Source organism: Bombina bombina, chromosome 5 (assembly GCF_027579735.1).
Source record: "Bombina bombina isolate aBomBom1 chromosome 5, aBomBom1.pri, whole genome shotgun sequence".
In the NCBI taxonomy this organism is placed as follows: domain Eukaryota; kingdom Metazoa; phylum Chordata; class Amphibia; order Anura; family Bombinatoridae; genus Bombina; species Bombina bombina.
The window spans coordinates 700,754,887-700,769,760 of record NC_069503.1 but is presented as its reverse complement, the minus strand read 5'-3'; the positions used below and the strand labels follow the sequence as shown (position 1 = coordinate 700,769,760).

The window sequence follows — 14,874 nt, the reverse complement described above, 5'->3', positions numbered from 1 at the left end:
TTGTAAATAATTTCAATGAGAAACCTAAAGTTTGTAAAAACATTTGTGAAAAAGTGAACATTTTTTTTTATTTGATCGCATTTTGTAGTGAAATGGTGGCATGAAATATACCAAAATGGGCCTAGATCAATACTTTGGGATGTCTTCTAAAAAAATATATATACATGTCAAGGGATATTCAGGGATTCCAGCCAGATATCAGTGTCCCAATGTAACTAGCGCTAATTTTGAAAAAAAAGTGGTTTGGAAATAGCAAAGTGCTACTTGTATTTATTGCCCTATAACTTGCAAAAAAAGCAAAGAACATGTAAACATTGGGTATTTCTAAACTCAGGACAAAATTTAGAAACTATTTAGCATGGGTGTTTTTTGGTGGTTGTAGATGTGTAACAGATTTTGGGGGTCAAAGTTAGAAAAACTGCGTTTTTTTCCATTTTTTCCACATATTTTATAATTATTTTTATAGTAAATTATAAGATATGATGAAAATAATGGTATCTTTAGAAAGCCCATTTAATGGCGAGAAAAACGGTATATAATATGCGTGGGTACAGTAAATGAGTATGAGGAAAATTACAGCTAAACACAAACACCGCAGAAATGTAAAAATAGCCTTGGTCCCAAACGGACAGAAAATGGAAAAGTGCTGTGGTCATTAAGGGGTTAAGCAACTTTCTAAATGACTCCTATTACCATTTTTGGTTCAGCACCTAGATAGCGCTTGCTGATTGGTTGGCTACATTTAGACACCAATCAGCAAGTGCTACCTAGGTGCTGAACCAAAAATGGGCCTGCTCCTAAGCTTACATTCAAATACAGATACCAAGAGAACAAAGAAAATTTGATAATAGGAGTAAATTAGAAAGTTGTTTACAATTGTATGCTCTATCTGAATCATGAAAGTTTAAAGGGACATTGAACCCAATTTTTTTCTTTCATGATTCAGATAGAGCATGCAATTTTAAGAAACTTTCTATTTTACTCCTATTATCATTTTTTCTTCGTTCTCTTGCTATCTTTATTGAAAATCATGAATGTAAATCTTAGCAGCCAGCCCATTTTAGGTTCAGCACCATGGATAGCGCTTGCTTATTGGAGGTTGACATTTACCCACCAACAAGCAAGCATAACCCAGGTTCTCAACCAAAAATAGTCCGGCTCCTATGCATCACATTCCTGCTTTTTAAATAAATATAGCAAAAGAACGAAAAAAAATTGATAATTAGAAAGTTTCTTACAATTGCATGCTCTATCTGAATCATTAAATATTTTTTTAAAATTTTGACTAGATTATCCTTTTAAATATTGCCTGACATAAGATATTGTTGTTTACACTTGGTTCCACAGCCTCTCCCAACTGTCCCATTTTAAAGATGCACATATTACAAAATCCAAACCTTTTCCAGTCCCAAGCAGTTTGGATAAAGAGTTTTCTACCAGTATATACACAAATCACTAAAACACTTTAATGGACCACTAAACACAGTAAAGTTGCATAATCAATAAATGCATAATAAAAAGACAAATTAAAAGCACTTAGTTTGTATTTGAAATGAGTTGTACAGTTTTTTTTTTTTTTACATATTTCAAAGTTAGCTCAATTCTTGCACATGCTCAGTTGGAGATGGTGCCTCAGAAAGTGTGCATATAAAAAGAATGTGCACATTTAGATAATAAAGTGAATTGGAAGGTTGTTTAAAATGGTGTGCTCTATCTGAATCATGAAAGTTTTACTTTAACTTTAGTGTTTTTTTAATGGCAAACTGAAAACACAAAATCACACCCACTCCATGCCCCACTGCTCCACTACAAAACATGTACAAGAATTGGTTGGGCAAAAAGTGACAAACCTACTAGAATTTCTAAATCTGAAAGCAACAAAAGCCTCACTATTTCTCGTGCTTCAAATGACTCCTATATGAGCTAGTCAAAGGCAAGATGCAAGTAGTTCATGTCAAATTGTTGCTGTTTAATGGTTAAAGGGATATGAAACCCAAAACATTTCTTATGTGATTCAGACAGAGCATACCGTGTTAAAATTGTCAAATTTACTTCTATTATCAAATTTGCTTAGTTCACTTGATATTCTGTTACAGAGATACCTAGGTAGGCATCTGCAGCACTACATAACAGGAATTAGTGCTTCCATCTACTTCTCTTACAAATGGATAACATTCTTGCAAAACTGTGCTCCAGAAACGGGCCAGCTCCTAAGCTTACATCCCTGCTTTTTCAACAAAAGATACCAAGAGAACAAAGAAAAACAGATAATAGAAATAAATTAGAAAGTTGTTTAAAATTGCATGCTCTGGGGCTGAATTATCATGCTCCAAATGGAGCTTGATGTCCCTTGTTTCCGGTGAGCCTTCTAAAGACCGCTGCTCCATAACTTGGCCGCCTGCTCTGAGGCGGCGGACAGAAATCAACCCGATCAAATACGATTGGGTTGATTGACACCCCCTGCTAGCGGCCGCAAATCTGCAGGGGGCGGTATTGCACAAGCTGCTGTCAGCATTTATTGATGTGAAGCGGACATGATACGCTACATTGTATCATGTCCGCTAGCACTTTGATAAATATTCCCCTCTGTCTGAATCATGAAAGAAGAATGTTGGGTTTCATATCCCTTTAATGACTGAATGATTCTTTTGACTTTTTCATGGGTCGTTTAAAGAAATATGTAAACATTTCCCCATTTTTTTTATTTATTAAGGTTATACATTTCCAATAAATATTTCATTATAAAAGTTATCCACTTTTTTTAGAGGATTTTTGTGGCCGGCCACCCACCCACCCTTGTATATATTTTCATATATTGATCTTTGCAAGCTGTAACATAATAAGAGTTTTTTACTTACTTCCGGAAATGCACTACTTCCAATGTTAACGTTTCCATCGTAGATAATAAATTCTAAAATCAAAATATAAAAGGTTGAATGAGTGATTATTTTAATAATAAAAAAAAATTAATTTTTTTTATTTTTTTTCTAGACAAACTAAAGGGACATCAAACCCAATATTTTTTCTTCATGATTCAGATAGTGAATAAAATGTTAAACAACTTTCCAATTTACTTCTATTATCTAATCAGCTTTGTTCTCTTGGTATCCGTTGTTGAAAAGCATACCTAGGTAGGCTCAGGAGCTGGGAGCTAGCTGCTGATTGGTGCTTGCACATATATATCTCTTGTCATTCGCGTATTGGTGTGTTCAGCTAGCTCCCAGTAGTACGTTGCTGCTCCTTCAACAAAATAAGAATGAAGCAAAATTGATAAAAGATTTAAATTGGAAAGTTGTTTAAAAATCTAAGCAGTGTCTGAGTCATGAAAGAAACATTTTGGGTTTTATGTCCCTTTAATATCAATATATAATATCAAAGCACTATTTATTTGCGTGTGTGTTTGTGTGTCCTTGTATTGGTATATACAGTACAAATATATATATATATTGTATATGTTAATGCGGGAGAAACTCTAACCTGGCAAAATAGCTAATGTATGCATTACTTTCTTTTTTATTGTACAGTCATTTTTAGTATCAAAAATGTAAGTGCTACAATCCTCATTTAGGACTCTGCAGCAAAAACACAATAGAGACAGAGGTGCCACATGTGTAGAACAATCTTTCACAAGAATAATCTGATGACAAGGAGATACAGGGTACTCACAAGGGGAATGGCACTCTCTTGTGCCAGTAGAAGCAGGCTGGTTTTTAACAGCAAACCAGCTAGCTGGACACAGGCAAGATCTTCCAACGACCAGGATCCACCTGGAATGCAGGAACACTGGAACCACAGATCAGCTGTGAATAATGTAAGGAATTGGGCAATGGAGCCCCTTGGTAGCTTATGGGAGTATCAAACACACTGTCTGCCAGGAGTATATACTTAAAAATGTATTTATTAAAAGGTATAAAGCAATGCCAAAAGTAAAAACAGCTTCTGCTAGGTGTATAAAATCTCCACAGTGAGATGGACGCATTTCTCGGGAGAACCCGTTTCTTCAGGCATACAGTATATCCTGAAGTCTCACAATACCCTTTAAATAGGACTAAGCTACCAAACAATTCAAAAGCCCCTCCCCTTCCTATATACAATATAAACCAATAGAAACCCATCTTCTCAGAAACTCCCCATTGTCACTTATAGTTCTCTAAAACAGGGTTAATACGAATATGTATAAAAGATCTTGTGTATAAAAAATCAAAGAAAGAAAATTAAAGTACATAAGATAAGTGCTTGGGTGGTGATAGTGTGTATACACGGATCTAAACCACGCCATACTGTCAGTGCGATATGTGCATGTCAAGCTTTTTTTACACACATATATATATATATATATGCATATACACAGTATATATATAAACACATTCATAATCACCACTATGGTGATAATGCAAGCACCAGTGTAATAGACTGTGTAATAGACTGTGGGAATAATAAAGCTCCTATTGTGTAATACTAATATTTGTGATAGTATATTTGCTACTGAAGAGTTATATTTACGGAACTCCATATTTGCACTGAGATAACAACGCTCCTGTCCCCTGTATCTCCTTGTCATCAAATTATTCTAGTGAAAGATTGTTCTACACATGTGGTGCCTCTGTCTCTGTTGTGTTTTTGCTGCAGAGTCCTATCATCGTGTATGGTGAAGTCAGAGTGCTGCCTATATCATCTCTTGTCCTCTGAGGATCTCTATTCGACCTTAGGACTGTGTCTAAAAGACTGTGAATATCCTTGAGGACTTTTTTTTCTGGTACTTTCCCCTCAGGGAATCACAGATTGTGGTTGTACTATTTATATATCCATTTATTGTATAGCAATTATACATATATATATATTTTCCATTTATAGTTTGCTTACTAACCATTTGGCCAGTTGATTCATTTACCTATTAGTTTGTCACTTGAGCGCCTCCTATAGGAGTTGGCAGTCTAGAGGTGTTTATCATACACCAGCTTTCACAGCCTGACTCCAGTTTATTAGTTTTAAACACCTTTTCTTTTGTTTGATAGGAGAGCAGCTATTCCCCTCCCTTGTGACATACACGTGCTATATATTATATACATTCTATATTACACTTCCACCTTTTATCTACATATTAATATGTTATCTTCCTCTGAATGAGTCCTGAGAAGGCTCAGTCACAATCAGGGTGATAGCAATGAAGGAGCCATTATTGATCCCGCCACCAATGCTAGTATTGAGAGTCTATTCTCCAAATTGGAAGATTTATTAAAAAATAAGAATAGACATTAGTGGGATCTAGATTGTCTCAAGAAATACAAAGAAAAGAAACAGATTCCTAGGGGTTTGCGAGTATTTAAAAACTGCTCCTTTAAAAATAACCCGGAATTGTTAGCAAAATGGTATTGTGTTTTAGATGAATGTTCCTTTAATTTAATTGATCTATTTATATAGACAGAACTTGGTGAATGATATTGTGTTGGAAATTGACTCCACATAAAAGGAGTTAGAAACCTTCAGAGAACATCCTGAATATCAGAAACTCAATGCTCAGACCATCAAAACTGTCGATGAATATCAAACAGAAACCATAAACAATAAGAATACTAAACTAAAGAGAGATGAGGATGATTACTTTAAAGGTGATGTATATACTTTTAACAAGACCAAACCAAACAAGTCGAATGAATGAACTGTGGTCCAAAACCACAAAAATAAGAATAAGAAGTTCCATAACAATAACAACAAGGGTAATACATTTAACACCAACTATGTCAATCATAATCAAAGGTATCCAAATCATAGCGAGAATCATTAGGACCCTGGAATAGGTCCACTCATACAGATAGGGATTATAGGGGGGCCCTCATCACCACAACCATAATAATCCCAACTTTATTACTATTCAGAACAGATTTCAAGTTTTGAATCCTGGGCCAGACAGAGAACAGGACAATTTGCACAGAGAGAGATCTGATTCTTACAGAGCTGATAATACTCCATTCACTTCTAATGAGGTTTTTTTAGAGACCCACAACCATGCCCCTTTATGGAGAAGACCCAACCACATAACTACAAACCAATAGAAACGACCCTACCAAAACGGGGAAGGAGAGGGAGAAGGAAAACCGACAAAAAGACGAAAACCGACAAAAAGAAAAACTAAAAAAATTAAAAAGTGGAATTTTCAACCTATCCTCCCATATACTCACTAACGATGAAATAAGAGTATTTTGAAGAGGTCTGTCTTACTGTCCCCCAAACACAATAATTTATTCAACTTATTTGTTGATTTGAACAAATATACTCGCAAACTCTCCCTCCAGAGATATTTTGCTTTAAAAACTCTTAAAAATAAAAATATTGAGGACACCCCTATTGTAATGGTTCGAATGGTTTCTTTTCACAATCTCCCTATTTATTGGAGTGTGGTTAGATTCTCAGCTGCAGAACTAAATTATAACCCAATCTGCACAACCTTAGTATAAGTTGTATGTATCACAATTTTGCAAATTTGCTACTATGCGTGAGTAGCATAGGTACAGCAACCTTGTGAATAATTGGTAAGACAACTTAGTATTGCAGAACAGCACAGCAATAGGCAGTACTGGGTAATGATACTTGAGTATGCAAGGGTGTTGCGTTCTGTTTGGTAATTTTGGACTAGCTGTGGTTCTGTGCCCGTTACTTCTCTTTCAATATCGTACTGCCTGGTTGAGGAAACAGTGAGGTGAATGGAGGTAGGTATGCTGTATCAGAGGGGGCGTGGCTATACGCCAGATTGCAGAGACGGACTTCAGAGTAAGTGCTTACTTCAATGAATCCTCTGTTACTTCACAGGAGGAAAGGCAACGAATGCACTAGTGGAATACGAGCAATTAGTTGTCCGGTTTGATTACAAAGCGCGTACCTTACAGGAAGGAATCACGTCACAGGGGGGTGTGGTTATGCTCCGGTCTCCGGTCCCTCAGCAGTGTAGCGGAATCTGTTGCGGTAATGTTAGGAGGTAGGTTATATGAATCTCCTTTAGTCAGAGTTGGATGAGTACTGTTAGGAGCTGTCAAAAGCAATGAACAGTGTTAAGTCCTCACGGCCTGTTAATAGGAGAAACCTTGTCATCAGCATTAGCTGCAGGCTTGCTGACAAAACTAGTTCCAGTGGAGTTTCAAAGTGTACATCTCTGGCAAGAGCTAAATTGCATGCACAGGAAGAGAGTTCAGATACTCCTAAGTTTGCTAACAGAATACTAAGCACCTGGTTGCAGGTGCGTTGGGAATTTATAGCCTCTGTGGGAGGGGACTCCTTAAAGGTATAGTTCTGACACCTATACTGTTAAACACCTAGAAAACTAGAGACCCCTCCACTGTACTGTTTTGTGACCCTACCCAGCTAGCGGAAGATCTTTTCGATGAGGTTTTACATACCTTGCTGGCTCCAACATCTACCTTTAATCCCCCTAAAGAGGATGTTTCCTATATTGATCTATATCAACAACTTGTTTTGGAAGATTGGGAATCAATTCCCCATCGGATCTTAGGTAAAAAGAAAACTTGGCCCAATGAAGCAAGAGCATTGAAAAGCCTGACGGATGACCAGAATTTGGTCATCCGCCAGGTAGACAAGGGAGGTGGAATTAGTGCTACAAAATTATGCAGACTACATTAATGAAGCACAAAGTATTTTGGGGATTCAGACTACTATATTAAACTCACTCATGACCCCACCATTGAATTCTCTAAATCACTTAAGTTGATATTAGAGCAAGGTACTACTGAAGGTATTCTATCCAAAAAAGAGAGGAGCTACCTCACCCCTGACCACCCCAGTATACCATAATATTACCATCTTCCAAAGTTGCACAAAAATGATAAAATGCCCCGGGGAGGCCCATCATAGCAGGTATGAACAGCATTAGCGACAAACTCTCTGAATACATTGACACTTATCCCCAGAGATATGTGGTAAATTTACCTACTTATATAAAATACACTAAAGATCTGTTGCACAAATTATTCACAATCAAATATAACAACAATAGAAATTACATATCTCTCCTGTGATGTGGGTGTACTATACTCTAATATATCCCATGATATAAGTATCCATACTACTCAGATTTACCTTGTTAAAAAATAATATTTGATAACCTTAATTGATTATATAATTAAACACAATTATTTTCAGTTCCTTGATGAATTCTTTCTACAAATCAAGGGAACGGCCATGGGCACCAGATTTGCCCATAGTTTAGCAAACCTCTTTATGGGGTACTTTGAAGAACTAAATATTTATAATTCGAAATGGAGGGGCAGTCTGGTGTTCTATGGCCGTTACATAGATGACCTGATTTTTATCTTTGATGGGTCAAAAACAGAAGCTGTTGATTTTGTGTCTTATTTCAATCATAACAATATGGGTATAGGATTCACGTCTAATTTACAAGAGAAGACCATAGAATATTCGGATGTTAAAAGGCAATGTGTCCACTTCTACATTTTTTAAACAGGTGGACTGCAATAACTTCCTACATATTTCTAGTAATCACCTAACAAAATGGAAGACTAACATCACTTATAGTCAGTTCTGTAGGATAAGAGGGAATTGCAGCACAATTGAACAATTTAACAAACAAACTGAAATTCTTACATCCAGATTTCTAGAGAAGGGTTATCCCTTAGAACTCATTCATAAGGGACGTGATAAAGCGAGGAGCCTTGATAGAGAGCACTTATTGTCCTCTCCTAAAACTAAGCTCAAGGAAAGTGATATAGACACCAACAGACAACACCTATTTGTCACTCAATACAATTCTAACCATAAAGCAGTAACTAAAGTACTTAAGAAACACTGGCCTATTCTTTTAAAAGATCCTATTTTAAAGAAAACGTTATCCTCTCAACCAAAATTAGTTTACAGGAGAGCACCCACATTCAAGCAAAAGCTAGTACCTAGCAAAGTGGTGATGTCTAGGAGGTTCCGGAAGACTAACATAAAGTCCAACATTACACACCCCCTGATGCCCAATAGGAGAGGTACTTTTAGATGTGGAAAGAAAAGATGTTTCATGTGTAGATATATCACTCACTGATCAGTAAGTTTAACATCTCATACTACTGGTGAGTGTTTTACTATTCAAAATAGAATGTCCTGCGACTCCAATTATGTTGTTTATGCACTCACTTGCAAATGTGGTTTACAGTACATTGGCAGAACGTGCAGAAAAGTAAGAGTCAGATGGAGTGAACACCTGAGAAATGTGAAATCCAAATCTCTTAAACATAGTGTATCCAGACACATTTGTAATGAACATATCCCAAGGAAATGTAACCTTAAAATTACACCCCTGGAAAGTATTCATCTTATTAGCCAGTTCAATAGGTTCTCTAAGCTTAGGCAAAGAGAAACCTTTTGGATATATACATTTAATACCTTATTTCCCTTGGGCCTCAATGAGGTAATAGATTCAGCAGTTTTCGTTTAAGTTTTGTTCATCCTTTTTGACACTATCAGTGCCATCTGTGACCTGTATTATTATAATTTATGTATTTATATGTTGCCAGCTATCATGGGGTGTCCACCCCGTAGTTTTAAACATGTTTTATATTTAGTTATTACACGCTTTGTATATTATATTGTATTATTGTATATACTTTTGATATTTGTACACCGGATTCTCTTAGCCCCATTGTCACTACTTCTCCACTTCTTGTTACTTACATCTATTGGACATTTGACAATTATTTCCCTTTTTCACTTACCTTTCTCTAATACACTGCTATCACTATAGCTTTACACTTACAATTAATCCATTTCTTGCAACTTAGCACACTATTTATTTACATATTTCCATGATACACCCATGGCTATACTGATCATTTCATTTTTTGTTTATTACTTATCATATTACCCTTTTATATATTAGTCATTTTGGACCCTTACTTCACACACATATTATTATATATGTTTCATATACAGTACACTTAGGGTTGGCATCGCCCTTGTCTATACCCACATTATTTTGTACGTCCTCCCCTTTACACACCATAGTTACATGGATCTTTTTCCATGCACACATAACACTAACTTAGTATCTCACTTTGTAGCACTTATTCTCTAATGCTCTTACATTCATTAGTCAATTTAATCCATCATTCTCTCATCTCACATACCACCATCTCACTGGTGCATATTATATTTGAACCATCTTCACTTTGGATGGTTGGCTTTTGTTGTACCCATTTTATATACATTGTACTCATGTTTCTCATAATTTGCTACTTTTTTCTTGTATATATCGTATGCATACATTATATAGCATCTGATTTATCAGATATTTATTATGTGCCGTTCCCACTATCATATAGATCACTCCATTCGCTGATTATATATTCTATTAGTGTCACCTCCCGTATGTATTTTCATCTTATCAACATACTGGGAGGTTGTATATTGGGCCAAAGTGTCCTTATATTTAATATTGCTAAATATTTTTCACTTAACAATATATCATTATTTTCTTTTCCCCCTGCAGTTTATCTTTTTATTTCTACAGTGCTCGTTCTAACACAATCCCTTTAATATCAAAAGACCAATCAGATGGTATCACTTGACCGTGCCTATAAACACGGTAACCTGATTGGCTGATTATGCTAAAATGATTATTGGTGAGTAGGAGTTGCGTAGTAAAAGCGCAACCCTTTGTTTAGTTTTCCATTTACGTGTCCTAACCAATTAGCCGACACTTCCTGACCGCGCCCACCATTCTGGTCCCCTGATTGGCTGATAATGCCAAAGATGGGATTGCCGGACAGGAGCATTGTATAAATGGAGTTTATATAATCTTTAGTGGCAAATGCATTTTCACAACTATTAGTACTACACAATAGGAGTGTAGTACTAATAGTTTCCTATTCACGTAATCTAATCAACTAGACGGCCCTTCCTGACCTTACCCACCATTCTGGTCTCCTGATTGGCTGATAATGCCATAGATGAGTTTGCCGGACAGGAGCGTTATTACCTCAGTGCAAATATGGAGTTCCGTAAATATAAATCTTCAGTAGCAAATATACTATCACAAACATTAGTATTACACAATAGGAGCGTTATTATTCCCACAGTCTATTACACTGGCGCTTGCATTATCACCATAGTGGTGATTATGAATGTGTATATATACAGTATACATAAAAATTCATTAAAATTATGGGGGGAGATAAAAAACTGAAATTAAAATCCTCCATGTCTCAAAATTAAATCAATGTAAATATTTGCATAGGAAATTAGCACATCTAGGCAAGATGTGCTAATTTCCTATGCAAATATTTACATTGATTTAATTTTGAGACATGGAGGATTTTAATTTCAGTTTTTTATCTCCCCCATAATTTTAATGAATTTTGGTTTAACCTTGAAAATAGATTTCTGGTTGCTGCATTGGTAAAGCTATCTCCTACTGATGAGTTCCAAAAAGAACGAAACAGGCTTGTCTAGTGAGTGATTTCTGGTTTGCTGTCATAATCCTGTTAAAAGGATAGCTGTGTTAAAACAGTATTTTGAAGCAAAAAAACTGAGAATTTGCATATCTAATTTGCATATCTTACCCAGAATTCTCTTGTGCATTGGTAACATTGTATATGAGGTATTTCTGGGAAAAAGTGAGCGGCGAATCTTGCCTAGATGTGCTAATTTCCTATGCAAATATTTACATTGATTATATATATATATATATATATATATATATATATATATATATGTATATATATAAAACATGGAAGGGAACTGCACTCCAAGACCGGACCAGGTACACATCCTGTGACTCAGCAACATCCAGCCCTGGGTGCTAAATAGCACTCCAAAAAAGCTGTGATGTCACCAGAGCCACAGACAGTTAACCCTAGTCCGGAATGGGTGCAAGAAACAAGGGGGATTACAAACAAAAAGTAATACAACACATAGAAACACCCAGCACTCACCAGCTAGCTCACAGCTAAGATAAAATCACAACTGGAAAGGTTAGTTACCGCATCTGGCCAAATGGGAAAGCTCAGGCACCACGTCAAGGTCCTTTCCACTGCCTGAGTCCCTAACACAGCCACACCATCATGCGAGCTCACAAAGCCAAAACAGACTGAGAACAAAGAAGGGGTGCACAGGTGGATGTAATCACCCAGAGAAAATACAAAACATGGAAGGGAACTGCACTCCAAGACCGGACCAGGTACACATCCTGTGACTCAGCAACATCCAGCCCTGGGTGCTAAATAGCACTCCAAGAAAGCTGTGATGTCACCAGAGCCACAGGCAGTTAACCCCAGTCCGAAATGGGTGCAAGAAACAAGTAATACAAGTAATACAACACATAGAAACACCGAGCACTCACCAGCTAGCTCACAGCTAAGATAAAATCACAACTGGAAAGGTTAGTTACCGCATATGGCCAAATGCGAAAGCTCAGGCACCACGTCATGGTCCTTGACGTGGTGCCTGAGCTTTCCCATTTGGCCAGATGCGGTAACTAACCTTTCCAGTTGTGATTTTATCTTAGCTGTGAGCTAGCTGGTGAGTGCTGGGTGTTTCTATGTGTTGTATTACTTTTTGCTTGTAATCCCCCTTGTTTCTTGCACCCATTCCGGACTGGGGTTAACTGCCTGTGGCTCTGGTGACATCACAGCTTTTTTGGAGTGCTATTTAGCACCCAGGGCTGGATGTTGCTGAGTCACAGGATGTGTACCTGGTCCGGTCTTGGAGTGCAGTTCCCTTCTATGTTTTGTATTTTCTCTGGGTGATTACATCCACATGTGCACCCCTTCTTTGTTCTCAGTCTGTTTGGCTTTGTGAGCTCGCATGATGGTGTGGCTGTGTTAGGGACTCAGGCAGCGGAAAGGACCTTCACGTGGTGCCTGAGCTTTCCCATTTGGCCAGATGCGGTAACTAACCTTTCCAGTTGTGATTTTATCTTAGCTGTGAGCTAGCTGGTGAGTGCTGGGTGTTTCTATGTGTTGTATATATATATATGTAAAAAACATAATTTATACTTACCTGATAAATTTATTTCTCTTGTGGTGTATCCAGTCCACGGATCATCCATTACTTGTGGGATATTCTCATTCCTAACAGGAAGTTGCAAGAGGACACCCACAGCAGAGCTGTCTATATAGCTTCTCCCCTCACTACCATATCCAGTCATTCGACCGAAAACAAGCAGAGAAAAGAGAAACCATAGGGTGCAGTGGTGACTGTAGTTTAAAATTAAAAAATACCTGCCTTAAAATGACAGGGCGGGCCGTGGACTGGATACACCACAAGAGAAATAAATTTATCAGGTAAGCATAAATTATGTTTTCTCTTGTAAGGTGTATCCAGTCCACGGATCATCCATTACTTGTGGGATACCAATACCAAAGCTAAAGTACACGGATGAAGGGAGGGACAAGGCAGGTACTTAAACGAAAGGTGCCACTGCCTGTAAAACCTTTCTCCCAAAAATAGCCTCCGAAGAAGCAAAAGTATCAAATTTGTAGAATTTTGAAAAAGTATGAAGCGAAGACCAAGTCGCCGCCTTGCAAATCTGTTCAACAGAAGCCTCATTCTTAAAGGCCCATGGGGAAGCCACAGCTCTAGTAGAATGAGCTGTAATTCTTTCAGGAGGCTGCTGGCCAGCAGTCTCATAAGCCAAGCGTATTATACTCCTTAGCCAAAAAGAAAGAGAAGTTGCCTAAGCCTTTTGGCCTCTCCTCTGTCCAGAGTAGACAACAAACAAAGCAGATGTTTGATGAAAATCTTTAGTAGCTTGTAAGTAAAACTTTAAAGCACAAACCACATCCAGATTGTGTAATAGACGCTCCTTCTTTGAAGAAGGATTAGGACACAAAGACGGAACAACAATCTCTTGATTGATATTCTTATTAGATACCACCTTAGGTAAAAACCCAGGTTTGGTACGCAGAACTACCTTATCCACATGGAAGATCAGATAAGGAGAATCACATTGTAAGGCAGATAACTGGGAAACTCTACGAGCCGAGGAAATAGCTACCAAAAAAAGAACTTTCCAAGATAAAAGTTTGATATCTATGGAATGAAGAGGTTCAAACGGAACCCCCTGAAGAACTTTAAGAACCAAATTTAAGCTCCAAGGTGGAGCAACAGGTTTAAACACAGGCTTGATTCTAACTAAAGCCTGACAAAATGCCTGAACGTCTGGGACATCCGCCAGACGCTTGTGCAAAAGAATAGATAGCGCAGAAATCTGTCCCTTTAAGGAACTAGCTGACAATCCTTTCTCCAATCCTTCTTGGAGAAAAGATAATATCCTGGGAATCCTGACCTTACTCCATGAGTAGCCCTTGGATTCACACCAATAAAGATATTTACACCATATTTTTTTATAGATTTTCCTGGTGACAGGCTTTCGTGCCTGAATTAAGGTATCAATGACTGACTCGGAGAAACCACGCTTTGATAAAATCAAGTGTTCAATCTCCATGCAGTCAGCCTCAGAGAAATTAGATTTGGATGGTTGAAAGGACCTTGAAGTAGAAGGTCCTGTCTCAGCGGCAGAGTCCATGGTGGAAAGGATGACATGTCCACCAGATCTGCATACCAAGTCCTGCGTGGCCATACAGGCACTATCAAGATCACCGATGCTCTCTCACGCTTGATTTTGGCAATCAGACGAGGGAGCAGAGGAAACGGTGGAAACACATAAGCCAGGTTGAAGGACCAAGGCGCTGCTAGAGCATCTATCAGCATTGCCTTGGGGTCCCTGGACCTGGATCCGTAACAAGGAAGCTTGACGTTCTGGCGAGACGCCATGAGATCCAGTTCTGGTTTGCCCCAACGATGTACCAATTGTGCAAACACCTCCGGATGGAGTTCCCACTCCCCCGGATGAAAAGTCTGTCG

At 37.8% G+C, this 14,874-nt stretch overlaps 1 protein-coding gene across 1 annotated transcript in view; it reads right to left on the bottom strand.

Annotated features, from left to right (window-relative positions):
- The window catches only part of LY86 (lymphocyte antigen 86), a 133,815-nt gene that overhangs the window by 38,854 nt on the left and 80,087 nt on the right, over positions 1-14,874 (bottom strand). Inside the window, exon 4 of the mRNA XM_053714704.1 lies at positions 2,859-2,911. Coding sequence (XP_053570679.1) covers positions 2,859-2,911 — 53 coding nt within the window. The remainder of the gene's footprint in view (positions 1-2,858; positions 2,912-14,874) is intronic.